Genomic DNA, 22,724 nt, shown 5'->3' with positions numbered 1-22,724 from the left:
GTGGACTAAATGGGACCGTAGATGACCTGAAAGTTTCATATGTGAAAGGCAATAGTCATTAGTGCGAGAGGGAGAGTGTTTAATGTCCTGTGTAATGAATGCAGAGCTTTGTGTGACCTTGTTTGAAAAGAGGTTTGTGACATTTTTCATCTTTGGTGATCCACACAATCCATCAGATTGTCTGCTCTTTACAGAACATCTCATGCAGACGTGCACAAATTGTTAGAATATATTGTGGTGAATATACAGTTGAGGTCAAAAGTTCACATACACGTTGCAGAATCTGGAAAATGTTAATTATTTGACCAAAATAGGAGGGATTTTTTATTTAGTACTGACCTGAATAAGATATGTTACATAAAAGTCATTTACATATAGTCCACAATAGAAAATAATAGTTGAATTTATAAAAATAACCCATTCAAAAGTGTACATACGCTTGATTCTTAATACTGTTGTTACCTGAATGGTCCACAGCTGCCCATTGTTCTTCAGAAAAATCCTTCAGGTTCCACAGCTTTTTGCTTTTTTAGCATTTTTGTGTATTTGAACCCTTTCCAACAATGACTGTATGATTTTGAGATCCATCTTTTCACACTGAGGACAACTGAGAGACTCATATGCAACTATTACAGAAGCTCTAGAAGGAAAAACAATGCATTAAGAGCTTTTGAATTTGAAGATCAGGGTAAATTTAACTTATTTTGTCTTCTGGGAAACATGTAAGTATCTTCTGTAGCTTCCCAAGGGCAGTACTAAATGAAAAAAATATGATACTTAGGCAAAATAAGAAAAATGTACACGTTTTCATTTGTGTTCAAAAGTTTTCACCCCCTGGCTCTTAATGCATCGTTTTTCCTTCTGGAGCATCAGTGAGTGTTTAAACCTTCTGTAATAGTTGCATACGAGTCCCTCAGTTGTCCTCAGTGTGAAAAGATGGATCTCAAAATCATACAGTCATTGTTGGAAAGGGTTCAAATACACAAAAATGCTGAAAAACCAAAGAATTTCTGGGACCTGAAGGATTTTTCTAAAGAACAGCAGGCAGTTTAACTGTTCAGGACAAACAAGGGACTCATGAACAGCTATCACTAAACAAAAAAACACAGCTGTGGATCAATCAAGTATTTGTATTATTACAAATCAAGCATATGAAAACTTTTGAACGGGGTCATTTTTATTTAATTATTACTTTCTCTTGTGGACTATATGTAAACATTTTTTATGGTATTATTCAGGTCAGTACTAAATAAAAGATTTTTGTAAAAAAAAGCATTTTGTATGATCCCTATTATTTTGGTAAAATAATTAACATGTTGCAGATTCTGCAAGGTGTATGTACATTTTTGACCTCAACTTTATATATGAGTTTTTAAGCATTTTACATTTATTCTAAAATAATAACTCAAGGCAGTATCAATTTAAGCAATATGTTTTATTTGTGAACTTATGTTCAGCTATTACTTTTAATAGTTAACTTTTTGATTTTTCAGATCATGAGTCATCAAAGCTCAGTAAATATTAGTCACAGACACTGAGATTTACTGTAAATTTCACCATGCTGATTACTCTTAAAAAACTCCCACAGATCATGTTTCAGGCCATTTTAAGTCTTATTTTGTCGTAACATAGTGGTTATATGTAAGTGTGTGAGTTGTTTACTTACTTTTTTACATTAGTCTTTCCATTAACGCCATTATATTGTCCATTAAAGGAGAAGTCCACTTTCAAAACAAAGATTCATATAGAATGTACTCACCCCCTTGTCATCCAAGATGTTTATGTCTTTCCTTCTTCAGTCGTAAAGAAATTATGTTTTTTGAGGAAAACATTTCTGCATTTTTCTCCATATAATGGACTGATATGGTGCCCCAATTTTGAACTTCCAAAATGTAGTTTAAATGCAGCTTCAAACAATCCCATATGTGGTTGTAAACAATCCCAGCTGAGAAAGAAGGGTCTTATCTAGCGAAACGATCGGTTATTTAAATGAAAAAAATACAATTTAAATACTTTTTATTCTCAAACGCTCGTCTTGCCTTGCAGTCCTTGAACTCTGTGTATTCTGGCTCAAGACAGTTAGGGTATGTTGAAAAACTTGAAAGACCGTATTTTCTCCCTCAACTTCAAAAACCATTATTAAAATCAACCTACATCGCTGCAGACGTACTGACACAGTCTTTGCAAAGTGAACATGCAAACAAGATCAAACACCCTTAACAAAAAAAGGTAAAACAGCGATATAGGATGATTTTAAAGTTGAGGGAGATGGGAGTTTGTCGACATACCCTAACTGTATTGAACTGGAACAAAAACAGTCGAGGCGGAGTAAGACAAGACAAGTGTTTGGCATTAAAAAGTATATAAATTGTATAATTTTTATTAAAATAACCGATCGTTTTGCTACATAAGACCCTTCTTTCTTGGCTAGGATCATTTACAACCGCATTTGGGATCGTTTGAATCTGCATTTTGGAAGTTCAAAATCAGGGCACCATATCAGTCCAATATATGGAGAAAAATGCAGAAATGTTTTCCTCAAAAAACATAATTTCTTTACATCTGAAAAAAGAAAGACATCAACATCGTGGATGACAAGGGGGTGAGTACATTATTTATAAATTGTTGTTCTGGAAGTGGTCTTCTCCTTTAAAACTAATTAGCGAATGCTGAACATGCACGAACACAACAGGTGGGATTTCTCGCATGAACCATCCACAGCCGATCGTAATCAGTCATATCTAATCATATCTCGATGGAGGCATTGCCTCCTCTCACGTGACTTTCCCCTATTCATTCTCAATTACCCCCCACCAAACTCACCGCACTCTTTAGGGAGTCTGTTAAAACTCAATGGGCTCAGGGGAGGCAAGAAAGCCACGGACTCCCGCCATAACTTTACCTGCTGGTGGTAGAAAAACAAGTGATTTATACACTTTTTAATGATCAAAATTCTGTCCTGACAGGTGTACTATGCAAAATGACATAACCGTTCTGTGTAATATTCAGTTTGATGGACTGGCCGAGAATTTCATTACTGGCAAACGTGCTGCCGAGGACCTGCAAACAACAGAAAGATTGACAGAGCTGCTAATTTTTTATGCTGTAACATCAATGCGACGACAGTACTGTCCTTCACCATTTACATCATTCCCCACAAACCAAATGTCTCTTGTGCCCCGACAGGTGATTTAGTGTCCAGAGCCATGCACCACCTCCAGCCTCTGAGCGTAAAGAACCACAGCAACGGCACTCCGCTCCCTCAGAAGAGCAGCCTGATCCACTGGGAGCCTGAGGCTTTATATACACTCTGCTACTTCATGCACTGCCCTCAGATGGAGTGGGAGAACCCCAACGTAGAGCCCTCCAAAGTCACCTTGCAGAATGAGAGGTGAGGGGACTTCCACTGTGCCTGGGTGTTTTTTCTAGGGAGCTTTCTGATTGATGCAGTCGCTCAAGGTACTTACCTTTAGCCAAGCAGTCGTTTATTCAGCTTGACACTGTAATATGATGAAATGCAGAGGCGTGTAAATTTGAAATACAGCGCAATAGACTGCAAAGGAAAGGCAATGCAATGAAATGAAGCCACGTTATAAATAAATTAAGAGATGAAGCACATTCTGAATCTGATGGAAAATTATGTGTGCGTCGTTTTCAAAGATATTAAATGTGTAAGCATTTATGGCTTCATTTGTCTGCTAAATGTTGATCTTGTTTGGTGTAAATATTATCAGGTTACCTTGTGTTGCTCAGCTGCTAATAAGATTTAGCTTCGAAACCAAATTAAAAAATTATATCTTCCAAGGTCATGAAAAGGGCTTTTGTTGAGCTGATATTAAATCAGTTGTTGTGAGATTGAATCTAGCTTTGTTGTTATTGCTAACTAAACCTATTAAAACATTTTTGGTTATTGAAATAAAGCAAATAAAATCTAATATAAATGATGATTAAAAAAACCTAAACTAGACAAAAATTAGATGTTGGCTTGTTAGCTAACTGAAATAAGTTTTACATTTTTTTAATGATTATTTTTTTTTATTTTACATTGTAAAATTATTGAAAAAATGTTAAATATTTTTTTCTTTTTTAATTTCATAATATTTCAGCAATTGAGCATTAAATCAGCATATTAAAATGATAATGCTGAAAATTCAGCTTTGCCACAACAGGAATAAATTACTATATATATATATATATATATATATAGTTAAAAAAGAAAACTATTTAGAAACATTTTTTAAACACAAAAATAAAATGACAAATTACACAAAAATTAAATTGAAAACCTGAAAATATAATAATAAAGCAATTAAACATATTAATCGATACAATAATAATAATAAAAAATACATTAGTCAAGAGTTAAATAATCATTTTGTCTCCTTTTGTTAGTTTAAATAAAGCTGAAATAAATAAAATATAAATATTAGATGAAAAACAAAACAGAAAAGAGAAATGTTGCTTTGGCAGCTAACTAAAAGTAGTCACTGAAATCAAAATAAAACTGGAAAAAAAAATATATTTACAAAAAAAAACTATTTAGAAACGTTGTGAAAAAAAAAGAAAAATGGCAAAATTAAACAGAAATAAAAATAAAAACTAAAAATATTAAAATAAAGTTAATTTAATGTATTAACTGATACAATAATAACAAATAATACCAAAATAACATTAGTAAAGACAAATAAGTTGTATTTGTTAAATAACAATCATTTTGTCTCCTTTTGTTAATTTAAATAAAGCTGAAATAAAATATAAATATTAGATGAAAAACTAAACAAATGTTTGAGATGTTGCCTTGGCATTTAACTAAAAGTACTTACTGAAATTAAACTAAAATTGAAAACAAAAATTAAAACAACTTTTTAAACAAAAAAAACAAATCCAAAAATGACAAAATTAAAATAAAATTAAAATAAAAACATTTAAAAATAGACCTAATTTAACATTAATCGATATAATAATAACAAATGATAATAAAATAACATTAGTAAGACAACTGAAATAATATAAATATTAGATGAAAAACTAAACAAAAATTTGAAATGCTGCCTTGACAGATAACTAAAAGTACTTACTAAAATGCATGTGGGAACATTTTTGTAAACAATAGCAAAATAACAAAATTAAAAATTAAAATGAAAACTAAAAATCGAAAAATAAAACTAATTTAGCATATTAATCATAATACCAAAATAACATTAGTTAAATAACCTAATCATTTTGTCTCCTCCCGCAGGCCGTTTCTCGTACTGCCTCCTCTGATGGAGTGGATCAGAGTAGCTTTGGCACACGCGGAGCACCGCCGCAGCTTTTCAGTGGATAGCGATGATGTTCGGCAGGCGGCCAGACTCCTGCTGCCCGGGGTGGATTGTGAACCCCGCCAGCTGAAGTAAGCATGCTGCCATTAAATTAACATCCAGCTACCAGATATTGCTACCCATCATGAGTGAAATGAAAATGGCTCATAAACATTCTGTACAGGGAAAACAAGCTCAGTCCACCCAACATGTGGCATGCGTCACATCATAACTGCTGTTTTATTGCTATTAGGCCGAGAGTTGTAATGAAAGGTTTGCCCATAGATGAGTGACTCAAGCTTTTTGCAGAGGATTAAGACATTAGAAAGATGTTTGTTGTATGTGTGCCGCAGGACGGATGACTGTTTCTGCGTGTCTCGTAAGCTGGATGCTGCCTCTACCGAGGCCAAGTTCCTGCAGGACCTGGGCTTCCGCATGCTGAACTGCGGCCGCACTGATCTCGTCAATCAGGCCATGAACTTACTAGGACCCGGTGGAATCAACAGTATGAGTGAACAGGTTAGAATGATTGCTACATATAGATAACAGACGTCATGCACAAAAACAGTATTTTGTAACAGTTTGGTAAGGTAGGGGTTTAACTTTTTGATTTAATTTTTTTTTTTTTTTTTTTTTTGCGTGGGAACCCCGTTTCTGAAATATACACTTCCATATATATAAATATATATATATATATATATATTTTTAATGCTGTACTTTTTAACTTCTAATCAAAATATTCTAAGAAAACAATTATCATGGTTTCCACAAAATATTAAATTAAAAGTTCAGCTTTGCTGTCACAGGAATAAAGAACAATTTTAAAATATATTAAAATAGAAAACAGTTAAATTATCAATTTATTTAATTTATGATTTTCTCAACTCATCAGTATACAATATTACTGTTTTTAGTGTTTTTTTTATCAAATGAATTTAGCTTGTTTTAAAAAAAAAAAAATTCTCAACCCTAAACCTTCGAATGGAAAGGAAAACTACATATTTTCATGTATTTAAAAAAAAAAAAAAAAAAATTTTTAATGTGCAAAATAAATGTTAAACGTAATATTAAATATCTTTACAAATATTACTAAATTTATTTGTTTTAAAAATGTGTGCTTTGAATAAAATAATTAAAAAATTAAAAATTCAATTGAATTAAATATAGTTGTCCAGCAGAATTAAATAATTTTAAATGTGAATGCAAAAAATAATAATAATAAAAATGTGCAAGAAAATTGTTAAGTGTGATATTATATATCTTTACAAATATTTTTTACTTGTACTTTTACTGAGATTAATTAAATTGAAATAAAAAAATGAGAATTGTTTTCTTTTAAAAACGTGCTTTGATTAGAATAAGTGATTACAATTAATATAAATTAAATTAATATTGAATAAATCAATAATTTGAATAAATCAAATTTTGAATGTGAAAAATGTTAAGTGTGATATATCGCTTTACAAATATTTTTTACTAGTACTGAATTAATAAAATTAAATTTGAAAATTGTTTTCTTTTAAAAATGTGTGCTTTGAATAGAATAAAATAATCGCAATTCATCTAAATTAAATTAATACAATTGTCCAGCAGAATTAAATCAAATTTTGAATGTGAATGAAAAAAGAAAATACATTTATAATGTGCAAAAAAATGTTAAGTGTGATATTATATATCTTTACAAACATTTTTTATTTGTACTTTTACTGAGATTAATTAGATTTGAGAACTGTTTTCTTTTAAAAACGTGATTTGAATAAAGTGATTACGATTTATATAAATTATTATATAATTGGATAAATCAATAATTTGAATAAATCAAATTTTGAATGTGAATGCAAAAAATGTATAATGTGCAAGAAAATGTTAAGCGTGATATTACATATCTTTACAGATATATTTTAGTTGTTTTTTTGTGGTATTTTTACTGATTATTTAGATCTGAGAATATTTTGTGCTTTGAATAGAACAGAATAATCACAATTCATCTAAATTTAAATTAAAAAAAAATAAAAAATACAAAAGTTTTAAATATTTCATGTTTAAGTTTACATATGACCTTTGACAGCCCTAAACATTTTCCCTCAGTAAAAATAAATAAATAAATACAATTTGAATGATGCAAAAATGCAAAAAAAAGAAAAGAAAAGGTAGACATATTTTATATTTACGTTTACATAAGACCTTTGACACCCCTAAACTTTTTTTTCCCCCTCAGAAAAAAAATTACAAAATGTTTCCTGGGCTTTTGAACACCTCTGTGGTGAATCAATTTACACTGGTTTTGGCCTGGTCTTGTATGCTAAAAGTTGCAGGTTCACCCCTAAAAGTGGTTCATTCAAGAGGTCCCATCCCACTACAAATGCAGGTGCAACTCCAGGTGCACAAATGCACTATTTGTCACTTTTAAATAGACAAAAGCAACTAAATGAAGATAAATGCATTAGTTGATAGGCTCCAGACCATAAATGCTTGCACACATTGCTATATTTTCCATTTATGGAAGCCCAGAAGGAAACAAACAGATTTGCACAGCAGGTTCCCCTTAAGATTCACAGTGTTTAACGGTTGACCGTACTAATCAGAGCCAGCTTTTAGAAACACACCAGTGCGCTCTCACTGATGATTACTTTGCTCCGTTATTGACCTCAGGGAGTGGAAACATTTGCCATTACCTTTGTTTCTTAGCTAAATCACTTGTTATCTGATTTTCCATCCCTTGATTTGAGTAACATTACGGTTTGCAAGGAGATCGGTTCCTATCAACACGAGAAGACTCTTTCAGTGCTTGGATAAAATACAGAAATGTATTCAAATGCTGTGTATTGTCAAGTTGTATTCCCTCGATATGTCTAGCGTATGCTCAATGTGACTGGTCTTTTATGTGTTTTCCAGGGCATGACCCCTCTGATGTACGCATGTGTCCGCGGTGACGAAGCCATGGTTCAGATGCTGCTAGATGCAGGAGCTGACATCAACAGTGAGGTTTGTGACTACGTCTTTGCTGTGTTCTTACATACACATTCTGTACACCCATCCTCCCGTCATGTAGTTTCATGCGTAGTGTTTGTGTTTTCTGTGTTGTGGTGTGACAGGAGAAAACTCAGACTGCTTTGCATGCCCATGAGGGATTTGTCTGGGTAGATTTCTGCTGTTTTGTTGGAAGTCACTGTCACTGGGTGCTGTTCTGCCAAACTCGGTGCTAGAAGCTAGCAAAGACAGATTTCTCACTAATATACACGCTCGCTATTTGTCGCTATTTCCAGTTTGATAAAACACGCCTCCGAGATATCAGCGCAAGTCACAGCTTCAGTCACTTGTAGCAGGAAAATAATATTGTTTACAACTGTGTCATAAAAATGTGAAAAGTTCATTGACGTTTGCTGCCAGGTGTTGTTTTTCTCTCTCACACAAAGCCTTACACTTTCTGTCTCACAAGAATTTTGACTTGTTTTTACCGTTAAAACATATGTAAGTTAGAAGATAAGGCAATGTATTGGGTTAACCTTCAATTTTAAACTTTATCTGTGAAAACATCAAGTACAAATTCAAATAGAGTATATGCAGTAGGGTCCACATTTTATTATAGTTTTTAATCATTTAATAAACGTTTTTTTAATTGAAGGTTGCCCAGAAGTGTTTCAGTATTATGTTAACCTTCAGTTTGCCAAATACAAGGTATTTGGTGCTGGTGTTGTCATAAATTAGAGTTGAAATACTAGAAATAAAAATACGCTACTATACACTAATTTACACATACACAGTAAAAAAAAAAAACAAAAAAAAACACAATTTGTTGAGTCAGCTTAAAATAATTTGTTACCCTGCTGCCTGAAAATTTTAAGTTCAGTCAACTCAAAAAAGTTTAGTCTACTTGAAATGTTAAGTTGTACTAAGTGACAACTTAGATATTTGTGTTTGTTAAACTTAAAAGCTGGGTAAGTAACCCAGCTGCCTTAAAATTTTAAGTTGAATCAACTCAAATAGTTGTCACTTAGTACAACTTAACATTTCAAGTTGAATAAACGTTTTTTTGAGTTGACTGAACTTAAAATTTTAAGGCAGTCGGGTAACAAATTATTTTAAGTTGACTCAACAAATTGTTTTTTACAGTGTAGGGGTGCCGTGATATACCAGTATTGACAATCATTGAGATATTTAAGTTTGGAGTAAATATATTGTTCCTTTTGTGTGCAATGGTGTGATTTATTAGTCAAAGAAAAGAAAAAAATAAATACGTAAAAATTCATTTGACTGATAGAAGATTTCTATACATATCACGTTATTAATATCATGATTTTTTGAAGCCACTATAATCGCGTAGTGACAAATCTAATATTGTGACAGCCCTATATTATCAGCATTATAATTTTAGTGATACACTGAATGAAAAGCTAATGTAATTTTTGTGATTTAATGAATTGAAAATATTATAAATGTATTTTAGTAGTTCTTGTAAAAGAATATTACTGTATTTCTGATGCTTTGATACTTCTGAAACGTTTCTTATTACAGTCATAAAATATATTAAGCCTGTTTTTCAGATTCCATCAAATTCCATCAAATTGAATAATATAACTGATTAAAGATTGTTCAAATGTTTATTTAAAATACGTAAGAATTATTCAATTCATTTTAGGAATTTTACTAATAATTAAATTGGGTAAATCTTAAAAATAGGCTTTTTTGTTTATCATCAGTGTAGAACATAGTTGTGCTGCTTAATTTTAAAGATTTATGCAATTTTATTTATTATAAAATAATAGTAAGAATCCTTCAAATTGAATTGAATAATCCTAACGTGTTTTAACTAGATAACTGATTAAGGAAAAATCAATTAAAATATGTACAAATTATTCAATTCAGTTTGATGAAATTTTACTATTATTTTGCTATTAATTAAATTGTATTTAGATTGAATTAATGCTTAATGCCTAAGGCTTTTTTATGTTATTATCAATGTAGAAAATAGTTGTGTTGCTTAATATTTTTGTGGAAACTGTGATAAACATTTTCAGGATTATTTGCTATATAGAAAATTTGCATTTAATTAAAATAGAAATCTTTTGCAACATTATAAATGTCTTTACTGTCACTTTGATCAATTTAATGCATTTATACTGAATAAAAGTATTAATTTCTTATAAACCAAAATCTTTGAATTTGTATATGTACACTCCTTTTCAAAAGTTTGAGATCAGTAAGATTTTTAATGTTTGTGAGTCTCGTATGCTCATCAAGGCTGTATTTATTGCACTAACAAATACTGAAAAAACAGTAATATTATTGCAATTTCTAATATTGCTTTCCTATTTTAATATACTTTAAAATATAATTTATTTCTGTGATGCAAAGCTGAATTTTTATCAGTCATTACTCCAGTCTTCAGTGTCACATGATCCTTCAGAAATCATTTAAATATGCTAATTTATGCTGACAGTTGTGCTGCAAAATATTTTTTTTGAAACCTGATACTTTTTTATTCTTTGATTAATAAAAAGTTAAAAAGAACAATTTCTAACAATTTCTAACAATATAAGTCTTTACTATCACTTTTTTTTAATCTATTTAAGACATCCCTGCTGAAAAAAAAATAATTTCTTAAAAAAAGAGAAAAAAGAAAAACAATTTACTGACCTTTTGAATAGCACTGTATATAGTAACACAAAATTTGTACTTTAAATAAACACTGTTCTTTTTTACTTTTTGTTTATCAAAGAATTGTGAAAAAAGTATTACAGGTCCCAAAATATTAAACAGTACTGTTTCCAACACTGATTATAAATCAACATATTAGAATGATTTCTGAATGATTATGTGACACTGAAGACTGGAGTAATGATGCTGAAAATTCAGCGCTGCTTCACAGGAATAAATTATATTTAAAGTATATTAAAATAGAAACCTGTTCTATTAACCTGCAACATTATTTCAGAAAATATTTTTGTCAAATAAATGCAATAAATCAAATAAATGCAGCCTTGATGAGCATAAGACTTTATTAAAAACAATAAAAATCTTACTGTTCAAAAACATTTGACCGGCAGTGTACACTGTGCAGGCAGCTCCTATAAAGAGGAAAAAAGGCAAATGATTCTCTCCCATCTCCATATTTTCAGCTGAGCACAGCGTCTCTGTGCTTTTCCCAGGACAGGTTTTTAAAGGTCTCCATCTCTCTCATTTGTGCCCTGCTCTGTCCCCTGTACTTCCCGTAGGTGCCAAACACAGTGCAAAAGTACCCCTCAGTCTTCCCAGAGACCCGGCAGGCCACGCCTCTCACCTTCGCCGTACTTCACCAGCACATCCCCGTGGTGCAGGTAGTGACCTCTCTCTCCTGCCCGAACTTTTGGCAAAATTTCAAGCCAAACAACTGAGCCATAATAAAATTTCTGTAGCGTATGCATCAGTTTTCTCCTGAAAGCCTTGTCTGCATGAATTGAGGTTCTTGTTGTGCTCTCATTTAATCATGAAGTCGTACAGCCATTATGATTCATTATGTGTTTGCTTATTTCCCTGTTATTGTCTCTAATTCCTCAAATGAGTCTTAGGAGGAGTTGCTTTCAATCTCTCTGCTTTCTTTCATCGCAGTTGCTTCTGGATGCTGGAGCTAATGTGGAGGGCTCTCTGCAGGACGGGATGGAGAACTACACTGAGACGCCTTTGCAGTTGGCTGCCGCTGCAGGTAAGAAAGCTCGCACTGCAGACCGGACAACAGTGCCACTTCCTTCTCGAATTACTGAATTGTAAGCCAGCGGGGCCACAAGAGAGGACTCAGCAGTTTGTGTGCTGTAGGGAACTTTGAGCTGGTCAGTCTGCTTTTGGAGAGAGGAGCAGACCCCATGGTTGGGACCATGTACCGCAACGGCATCTCTACCGCACCACACGGAGACATGAACTCTTACAGCCTGGCCGCAGCGCATGGACACAGGTAACACACACACACACACATTCATAAGTCAAATGTGCACACAGTCTCGTAATTTATTAATAAAACTGCAAAATCTTATCATCCTCATCCTCGTGCTGCAGGAACGTGTTCTGCAAGCTTCTGTCGCAGTCGGAAAAGGGGAAGGCAGATGTTCTGTCTCTACAGGAGATCTTGGCTGAGGGATCAGAGATGGAAGAGAGGAATTCCCTGAAGATGGAAGCAAGCCGCACGGGGAAGGCCAAACTCAAAGCTTTGAGAGAGGCGATGTATCACAGCTCTGAACACGGATATGTCGACATCACATTGGATATCAGAAGTCTAGGTCAGTACCAATACTGTATTAATTTGCGTAAGTTTAGCTTAAAGGCAACATCGGATGCAAAATTCACTTTTACGTGGTGTTCGCATATAAATGTGTCTTAGCAGTGTGTGGACACAACCACCCTACGATGATAAAAATCCATTTACTTATGTTTTTTTAATCCCCAAAAAACCTAAACAGCCTCTATTATCAAGCCATTTTGATTTTCTGAGCAGTATGACATCATACTGCTCAGGCTCCGCCCACAGACTCTGATGTTTTTTTTCCACGCTCGAGCAGCTCATAAGCAATGTTTTGTAGTTAGTTGTAAAAGTGAACATAAGAGTCTTAATTTTCTCCCAACATCACAGCCACTGAGGACACAGTGGATTTGTTTTTTGTTTTTTTTTGATGGTAACACGCAACCGAATACACAAAAAACAGAAGAGAGGGGCGGGGTGAGCAGTAGCTCATTATCATTTAAAGAGGCATGCACCAAAATGGGTTGCTGTGAACAGAGCTGTTTTTGACAAGGTAAAACGGATGTTGTTTTACACGACCATTGAGGAATTTTAACAAAAATATATTGCAGTCATTTCATGAAGACCCTAAAGAATCATACCAACTTGTGGAATCCTATTTAATGTAATTAATGGCTTGTTGAATAGAGGTGTGCTATGGAAAATTGTTGACATGGCACACATATATAACATGGAACTGATAAATATACAGTTGATGTCAAAAGTTTACATACACCTTGCAGAATCTGCAAAATGTTAGTTATTTTACCATAAAGAAGAGGGATCATACAAAATGCATATTATTTTTTATTTAGTACTGACCTGAATAAGATATTTAACATAAATACATTTACATATAGTCCAAAAGAGAAAATAATAGTTGAATTTATAAAAATGACCCTGTTCAAAAGTTTACATATGCTTGATTCTCAATACTGTGCTGTTAACTGAATGATCCATAGCTGTATTTTATGATTTTTTCATTTAGTGATAGTTGTTCATGACTCCCTTTTTTGTCCTGAACAGTTAAACTGCCTGCTGTTCTTTAGAAAAATCCTTCAGGTCCCACATATTCGTTTTTCAGGTTTTTTTAGCGTTTGTGTGTATTTGAACCCTTTCCAGCAATGACTTTATGATTTTGAGATCCATCTTTTCACACTGAGGACAGTGGAGGGACTTATATGCAACTATTACAGAAGGTTCAAACACTCACTGATGCTTCAGAAGGAAAACCGATGCATTAAGAGCTGGAGGTAAAAACTTCTGAACAGAAAGAAGATGTGTACATTTTTCTTTTTTTGCCTAAATATCATAGTACTGCCCTTCAGAAGCTACAGAAGGTACTTACATGTTTCCCAGAAGACAAAATAAGTTAAATTTACCCTGATCTTCAAAGTTCAAGTTTTCTCCTCCCTCTTAAACCCAATGCTCTTAATGCATTGGGTTTCTTTCTGAAGCATCAGTGAGCGTTTGATCCTTCTGTAATGGTTGTGTATGAGTCACTCAGTTGTCCTCTGTGTAAAAAGACTGATCTCAAAATCATACAGTCATTGTTGGAAAGGGTTCAAATACTCAAAAATGTTGAAAAACCAAAGAATTTGTGGGACCTGAAGGATTTTTTCTGAAGAACAGCAGATAGTGTTACTGTTCAGGACAAACAAGGCACTCATGAACAACTATCACTAACAAAAAAAAACACTGTGGATCATTCAGGTAACAACACAGTATTAAGAATCAAGCGTATGTAAACTTTTGAACGTTGCAATTTTTATAAATTCAACTATTATTTTCTCTTGTGGACTATATGTAAACGTCTTATAATGTGAAATATCTTATTCAGGTCAGTACTAAATAAAAAATAACATGCATTTTGTATGATCGTTCTTATTTTGGAGATTCTGCAAGGTGTATGTAAACTTTTGACATGTATTTGAAATGTATACTTTTGTAAAACAAGGGTGCATTAAATTGACCAAAAGTGACAGCAAAGTCATTAAAATATATACAATATACATAGACAATAATGTATAGTTAAAATATTATTGTCACGGTACGTGCTGGATAGATGAGTCGAGAGACGAGATACGATACAAATAACAATTTAATATAACTCTTAGTAGGAACAGGCAGGAACAGAACGATAATCCACACACATCCAAATAACGTCATGGACCGACAGCAAACTCAAATCACAAGCAGACTTATAAAGGGTGGTGATTAAGACACAGACAGGTGTAGTAAATAAACTAATCAGGACAAAATGAGGACAGGAAGAACCAAATATGGGCACAATGGGAAAAACAAACATAAACAGTCCAAATGGCACACAGAACTCTGACATTACTCCCCCCCTCCCGGAAGGCGCGACCTCGCGGCGTGGAAAGGGAGTGAAAATAATAAAGTCATTGTGGGAGGAGGCTCTGGTGGCGGACGGTCTTCCGGGAGGAGGACAATAAACAAAGTCCAGGGTGGTGACGACGGAGGGAGGAGCCAGGGAGAACTCAGGAGGGACCCGGAGCAGGAGGAGCCATGCGAGACCCAGACCACAGCCATCATGACGACCCACGGTGGAGCCGACGGAGGGAGGAGCCATGGTGGAGAAAAGGCTGACGACTCCAGGGGGCGACCGACGGAGGCGGAGCCGCTGGCGGAGGAGCTGGCGGAGGAGCCCGAGGCGGAGACGGAGAGCCGAAGATCCAGGGCGACACCGAGGATCCGGAGGGCCAAGGCGGAGCCCTAGGCTCTGGCGACCGAGGCGTAGGCGGAGATCCGACGGTCCGCGGCGGAGCCGGAGCGACAGAGGATGGAGGCTGTGCCAGAGGGAGGAAGGAGGTCCACAGAGCCGGTGGGACGGAGTGACGAGGCGCAGCCGTAGGAACAGAGTCCTGAGGTGATGAAGGGCCGACGACCGACCAGGGCGGAGCCGGAAAGACGAGGGAGCCCGGTGGAGCTGGTGGACCGATGGGCGACGATGGAGACGAGGGCGCTGAGAGCCGTGGTGAAGCCGCAGGGTCGGAGGGCTGAGGCGGAGTTCTGGACTCTGAGGCTGGAGGCGGAGATGAGGGATCCTCCAGCCCTGACGCCGATGGAAGCTGGCAGACCCGCGGCGCACCCACTGCACAGGTGGTGGGCTGAGGGTGAGCAGAGGGGCTGTCAGGGGACAGCGGTGAGCAGACAGATGTTGACATAGGCAGAAGAGGGAGGGTGGGTGGGGATTCCATACAGGCAGGCATAACGAGACAGGTAGATACTTCTGTAAAGAAGTCTATTAAATCCCCAGAGTTATTCTCTAGATCTTCCGTAGAAAAGTCAATCAAGTCCCCAGAGTTATCCTCTAGATCTTCCGTAGAAAAGTCAATCAAGTCCCCAGAGTTATCATCCAGCTCACCCCCAGCAGTGGTGCAGTGGGCAGGGCTCTCCATAGCCCTCACTTGCTCCATCTTGCACTCCCCGTCATGGTAGATGTAGCCGGCTCTCGCACCTGATCGGATGTGTAGGGCTCTGGCTCTGTGGCGATCTTTAGCTCTGTCGCTCGTGGCTCTGGCTCGTCATCCGCGGTGGGCTCGGGCTCAAACTCCGCGTGTCGGGGTGCTGGTTGGCTGGGCTCTGGGTCTTGAGTGGGGCTGGTGTCATCCTCCGCGGTCAACGAAGATCTACAGGACACCAGCACCCACTCCATGTAGTCGGCGAAGCTCTCTCGTGGACCCTCCCCGGACAGCTGCGCTTTCGTGGCGATGTTCAGTCCTGCACGGTAAAATGTGCAAAGGCTGCTGTCCGGGAAGTGTGTGAGTGGTACGAGGTGGACAAAGTCTCTAGTGTGGTCCACGAGAGAGCGATTCCCCTGCTCCAGGAGAAGGAGGAGGACAGCAGGGTTATCCATAACGAAAAACAAAAAAACAAACACTGAGAAAAAAAAAAAAACGGAAAAAAATAAAGCAGGGAAACGCCGGGGATAAACTGTAGGGTCGGTCCTTCTGTCACGGTACGTGCTGGATAGATGAGTCGAGAGACGAGATACGATACAAATAACAATTTAATATAACTCTTAGTAGGAACAGGCAGGAACAGAACGATAATCCACACACATCCAAATAACGTCATGGACCGACAGCAAACTCAAATCACAAGCAGACTTATAAAGGGTGGTGATTAAGACACAGACAGGTGTAGTAAATAAACTAATCAGGACAAAATGAGGACAGGAAGAACCAAATATGGGCACAATGGGAAAAACAAACATAAACAGTCCAAATGGCACACAGAACTCTGACAATTATATATGAAATATTAAATTAGAAAATTTAAAATACATGTTTTTGAATTTTCTATTTTCTATAACTTTATATTCATTGAAAAGTCCTGAAAATATGTATCAATCCTTCAAGAAAAATATTAAGCAACACAACTTTTTCCAACATGGATTATAATAAGAAATGTTCCTCAAGCACTAAATCAGCATATTAGAATGATTTCTGAAAGATCATGTGATACCGAAGACTGGAGTAATGATGCTTGGTAAGCATTAGAGATTTTTCAAAAACATTTCAAAAAATCTTGCCGACCCAAAACTTTTGAACGATAGTGTAAATTATTGTGAAAATCTTAAAGGTGACTCTACATCACTGATCGCATATTTCTCTTTGTTTAAAAGTAAAACATTGATTGATGTGTTTTTTGTGTATATCAGGGGTGCCCTGGACGCTGCACACGTGGCTGGAGTCCCTGCGAACTTGTTTCCTACAACACCGGCGGCCGCTGATCCAGGGTCTGCTGAAAGAGTTCAGCTCTATTGAAGAGGAGGAGTACACAGAGGAACTCATAACACACGGCCTCCCACTCATGTTCCAGATCCTGCGCGCCAGCAAGGTGAATAAAAACACATGCTAAACTCACATGCACCTAAACAGTGCAAATTTCCATAATTGACATCATATGCTTTCTCTGGGAATCAAACCTCTGGCCTTGCCAGAGATACATGATCTCATACCCGTCAGGTAATTTCTAGAACATTTCCATGGGTTGCTTCTCTTGCAGTCCTTAGAGTCCAGAACCCCAACATATTGCTTCTTTAAAACAGGAATTGAAGGCAGAAACTTGCATAATTTGAATTGGGCATTCTGTTGACGTCCTCCCACAGTGTTATGTAATCGTGAGCTTTGCTTTGAAACCTAGGATGCTAGAAAGAATCTACTGACCACTGCTTCACACATCCATACCTACTCCATCTACAGCAGATCACACAGTACAGGAAGTAAAGATAAACGCAGATTTCCTTCTATTGTGGCTACAGTAGGTGTATGTGTGAGCGTGTTTGTCAAGGTTGATCTATGGTGGAGTCAAGGAACCTTACTCTGAGCCCTGCAGGAATGACTGACAGTTTCCGCTCCCTGCTCAACCTTCACAAATAATGTGTGTCTGCTTGTTAGTACAAAGAAAGAGAGACCAGGAGAGAGAACACCAGAGAGAGAGAGAGGAAATAGCGGCACTGTGCTGACAGCAGGTGATTTGTAGATGCAGAGGCAGGCTGGGCGAGAGAAATGTCAAGTTGATGAGGAACCTCTAACAATCCTTCAGAGAAGCTGATCGTTCAAACCGCAGAGGGAGCGATCTGACAGGGATTTGAGAATCTTCCTGCATTTAGCGTGCTCCTATCACCGTAACAAAGTACTGATCCCAAAAAAACACTGTGCGTTGATACTTCTCAAGAATAGTTGGTGTGATTTTGCTATGCAGACTCGCACATACATATAACCTTCACACAGGCGCTGCACACCCTCAAGGCAATTCATAGTGTGTTGTGGCTTGATGAGAGTGGTCTTACCTGTTATTCTTTCTCATGGTTTTCAGAATGAAGTGATTAGTCAGCAGCTGGCCATGATATTTACTCAGTGCTACGGACCGTATCCGATCCCCAAACTTACAGAGATCAAGAGGAAACAGACGTCAAGACTGGGTATGTAGCACCAGATATCAGGCTGCACCGTACTCTCTGTAAAACACAAACAACTGCATGCTTTTCATGACCAGCAAAAACTGACATTTTCAATTAAACTGAGCACTCTTTTTGTTAATAAAATGTCAAGTGAAATTGTCACTTGTGAATGGTTCTGTCATTAAAAATATATTTTAAATGCAGGTTGAAGAGAGAGTTAATTTAAAAATGACAATTCTCTCATTATTTATTTGCCCTCATGTCATTCCGAACCTGGAACACAAAATTCTGGTCTTTAACATTTAAATTTCATCTTTATAATAATTATAGTTGTTATAGTTAATTCAAGCTAAATTAAAGGGATAGATTACCCAAAAATGAAAATTACCCCAAGCCATCCTAGGTGTATATGACTTTATTTATTCAGATGAATACAGTCGGAGTTATAATTAAAAATGTCCTGACTCTTTCAACCTTTATAATGACAGTGAATGGGTGTTGAGATTTTGAAGCCCAAAAAAGTGCATCCATCCATCATAAAAGTGCTCCACACTGCTTCAGAGGGTTAATAAAGCCCTTCTGAAGCGAATCAATGCATTTGTGTGAAAAATATCCATATTTAAAACTTTATAAACTGTAATCTCTAGCTTTTGCTAACAGTTGTCCATGCATTCACCAGAAAGTGGCGTTCACGTGGATGATGTAGGCGTAGCGTAAGCTCTGGTGAGAATATGCTAGTCTCGTGAGAACCTAATTTTGTTTACAGAAAAGGAAAACCAGTCTCCTCTTGGCTTGTCTGACATTTTTCTTTACAAATCATCATTTTGTACTTCTAATTTGTGACCGGTGTTTTGTTTTGCTCTCTCCTCTGCAATTCCACGTTTGTCTACATCCTGTGTCATCTGCCGCAATCTCGTAAACATGCGAACAAGAGTTAGCAGAAGCTAGAGATTACAGTGTTTACCCCGCCCTTCAAATTCAAAAGTTTTCACCCCCCGGCTCTTAATGCATTGTGTTTCCTTCTGAAGCATCAGTGAGTGTTTAAACCTTCTGTAATAGCTGCATATCAGTCCCTCAGCGTGAAAAGATGGATCTCAAAATCATACAGTCATTTTTGTAAATGATTAAAATACACAAAAATGTTGAAAAACCAAAAAAAGTGTGGGGACTGAAGGATTTTTTGAAAAACAGTGAGCAGTTTAACTAATTTGTGACCTGTGTTTTGTTTTGCTCTCTCTACTCTGCAATTCCACGTTTGTCACCGCGTTTGCCTACAATCTATGTCATCCACCGGAACGCTACTGTCTCGTAATCATGCGAACGACAGTTAGCAGAAGCTAGAGATTACGGTTTTAAGAGGTTACAAAGTTAATTATGGATATTTTTCACACAAATGCATCGATTCACTTCAGAAGGCCTTTATTAACCCCCTGGGGCTATGTGGAGTACTTTTTAGGATGGATGGATGCACGCACTTTATTGGACTTCAAAATATCAACACCCATTCACTACCATTATAAAGTTTAGAAGAACCAGGGCATTTTTTTTAATATGACTCTGATTGTACTCATCTGAAAGAAGAAAGTCATATACACCTAGGATGGTTTGAAGGTGAGTAAATCATAGAGTAATTTTTGGGTGAACTGTCCCTTTAAGAATCATTTACAGTAGCTGAAATTAGGCAGATGGATCATTGAGATCAATTTTGAATGAAAAAACAAGCAGAATATAGTTAAAATAATTCATACGGGTTTGGAAAAACATGTTAGCAAAGTAAATATGACAGAATCTTCATTTTTGGATGAACCTTTTGAGCTCTGTTGACAGCAACTCTGGCATGCTTCTGATTTCCACGGACGACACTTGCAGCTAATGAAATGCATCTGTGATATGTTTATGTCAGATCCTCATTTTCTAAACAACAAGGAGATGTCAGATGTGACCTTCCTGGTGGAGGGAAAGCCATTCTATGCTCACAAAGTTTTGCTCTTCACCGCCTCCAACAGGTGAGTTGGTGCACTGCATCTTACTAAAAAAATAACCTTATAATGAGGCCCAACAACAGCTTGTTTTCATTTATTGTTACTGTATAAGGAGTATCATTATTGATTTAACTTTTCCTTCTTGTACCCTAGGTTTAAATCACTTTTGGCAAACAGACCAGCTGCTGAGAACACCTGTATCGAAATCAGCCATGTCAAATACAATGTATTTCAGGTACAGTCTGGCTGAGAAAATGCGAATGTGACTTGCTATTTTTACGCAGCTGTTATTAAGAGGGAAAGGAAAGCTCATCATTTTTTTATTATGGTCTGTTGTGTGTCTGACTGATGTGTGAAACAAAATATTTTGCTTTCCTTACAGCTGGTGATGCAGTATTTGTACTGTGGTGGAACGGATTCACTTCACATCAGAAACACTGAGGTTATGGATGTAAGTACTAATAACTCTGCTTCAGTCCTTATGTTATCCACCTTTTTCTTCAATTCTGGTTCATCAGCCGCTATAGGGAAATAACGAGAAGCGTAACAACATGCAGTAAATGGTAAAACTGTTTGCACTACAAAACAGTGTGCTCATAATTAAAATAATACATTCATATAATATGGTAAGACACACCAATTTGCAATATCAAGCAGCAAAACAAGCTGTTTCTACAGCTAAAAATAGCTGGACTCGGATGAGACAGGAATCCAGACCCATAAAATTTACAAAGGCGTGCTCACTCTTAAAGGAAGAAAAAGGTGGATACAATCCAGCATATTTATATTTAAATGGATTTTACAGTGTAAAGCGGTCAAATTGATTCTTACAGCATGAGACCAGTGTTCAATTAGTAATTGAACTTATAATTTTTTTTATCCACAAAGCAATAAAGTAAGTTTATTAGTCTCGCTATTTCATTGTACATTTAGTAGTTTATTACAAAAAATACACTGTTGTTTAAACATTTGTCCAAAGATTTGTTCCATTAAAAAGGGTGTCTTTCATATGCATCAAGGCTGTATTTATTTGATCAGAAATATAGAAAAAAATGTAATATTTTGAAATATTATTACAATTTAAAATAACTGTTTTCTATTTTAATATATTCTAAAATGCAATTCATTCCTGTGTTGGCAAAGCTGAGTTTTCAGAAATACATTTTTGTTTAATGAATTCATAATTTTTTTCAAGATTCTGAAGTTCAAAAGAACAGTGTTTATTTTAAATATAAGTATTGTTACATGTTTTTAATGCATTAGTTTTTAATGCTTTTTTTTTTTTTTTTTTTAGTGCTTTATTTCATTATTTTATTTACACTACTAAGATTGTTTTTAACAAGAAACTGATACTTTTATTCAGGAAAAAAATCTATAAATCTTAGGTAATGTAAATAAAATACCAAAATAAAGCACTAAAAATAAAAAACGAAAAAATATAAGATTATGTATTGCATTTTTTTTTAATTGACATTTACAGCTGAAGTCAAAAGTTTACATACACCTGCAAATCTGCAAAATGTTAATTATTTTACCAAAATAAGAGAGATCATACAGATATTTCACATAAGATGTTTACATATAGTCCACAAGAGAAAAGAGTTGAATTGAGTCCCTCAGTTAAACTGCCTGCTGTTCTTCAGAAAAATCCTTCAGGTTCCACAAATTCTTTGGTTTTCCAGCATTTTTGTGTATTTGAACGCTTTCCAAAAATGGCTGGATGATTTTGAGATCCATCTTTTCACACTGAGGACAACTGAGGGACTCATATGCAACTATTAAAGAAAGTTCAAACGCTCACTGATGCTCCAGAAGGAAAACTGATGCATTAAAAGCCGGGGGATGAAAACTTTTGAACTGAATGAAGATATGCATTTTTTTTTTTGCCTAATTATTATATTTTTTCCATTTAGTACTGCTGTTCAGAAGCTACAGAAGATACTTACATGTTTCCCAGAAGACAAAATAAGTTGAATTTTCAATTTTTTTTTAATCTTCACATTCAAAAGTTTTCACCCCCCAGATCTTAATGCATTGTTTTTCCTTCTGGAGCATCAGTGAGTGTTTGAACCCTCTGTAATAGTCCCTAAGTTTTCCTCAGTGTGAAAAGATGGACCTCAAAATCATACAGTCATTTTTGGAAATGATTTAAATACACTTGAAAAAACAAAAAATGTGTGAGACCTGAAGGATTTTTCTGAAGAACAGCAGGCAGTTTTAACTGTTCAGGACAAACAAGGGACTAATGAACAAATATCATT

General features: G+C 35.8%; 1 protein-coding gene across 2 annotated transcripts in view; it reads left to right on the top strand.

Annotated features, from left to right (window-relative positions):
- The window catches only part of btbd11b (BTB (POZ) domain containing 11b), an 85,470-nt gene that overhangs the window by 61,142 nt on the left and 1,604 nt on the right, over positions 1-22,724 (top strand). The window contains exons 3-15 of one of the 2 annotated variants that reach the window (XM_051135663.1): positions 3,187-3,391; positions 5,240-5,392; positions 5,654-5,819; positions 8,196-8,285; positions 11,516-11,617; positions 11,889-11,982; positions 12,093-12,228; positions 12,330-12,550; positions 17,237-17,415; positions 18,397-18,502; positions 20,385-20,487; positions 20,617-20,698; positions 20,846-20,914. In XM_051135663.1, the coding sequence (XP_050991620.1) occupies positions 3,187-3,391; positions 5,240-5,392; positions 5,654-5,819; positions 8,196-8,285; positions 11,516-11,617; positions 11,889-11,982; positions 12,093-12,228; positions 12,330-12,550; positions 17,237-17,415; positions 18,397-18,502; positions 20,385-20,487; positions 20,617-20,698; positions 20,846-20,914 (1,706 nt within the window). The remainder of the gene's footprint in view (positions 1-3,186; positions 3,392-5,239; positions 5,393-5,653; positions 5,820-8,195; positions 8,286-11,515; positions 11,618-11,888; positions 11,983-12,092; positions 12,229-12,329; positions 12,551-17,236; positions 17,416-18,396; positions 18,503-20,384; positions 20,488-20,616; positions 20,699-20,845; positions 20,915-22,724) is intronic. The other variant, XM_051135665.1, reaches the window with a different exon arrangement.

This window comes from Labeo rohita, chromosome 18, assembly GCF_022985175.1.
Source record: "Labeo rohita strain BAU-BD-2019 chromosome 18, IGBB_LRoh.1.0, whole genome shotgun sequence".
In the NCBI taxonomy this organism is placed as follows: domain Eukaryota; kingdom Metazoa; phylum Chordata; class Actinopteri; order Cypriniformes; family Cyprinidae; genus Labeo; species Labeo rohita.
This window is presented reverse-complemented; position numbering and strand designations above follow the sequence as displayed.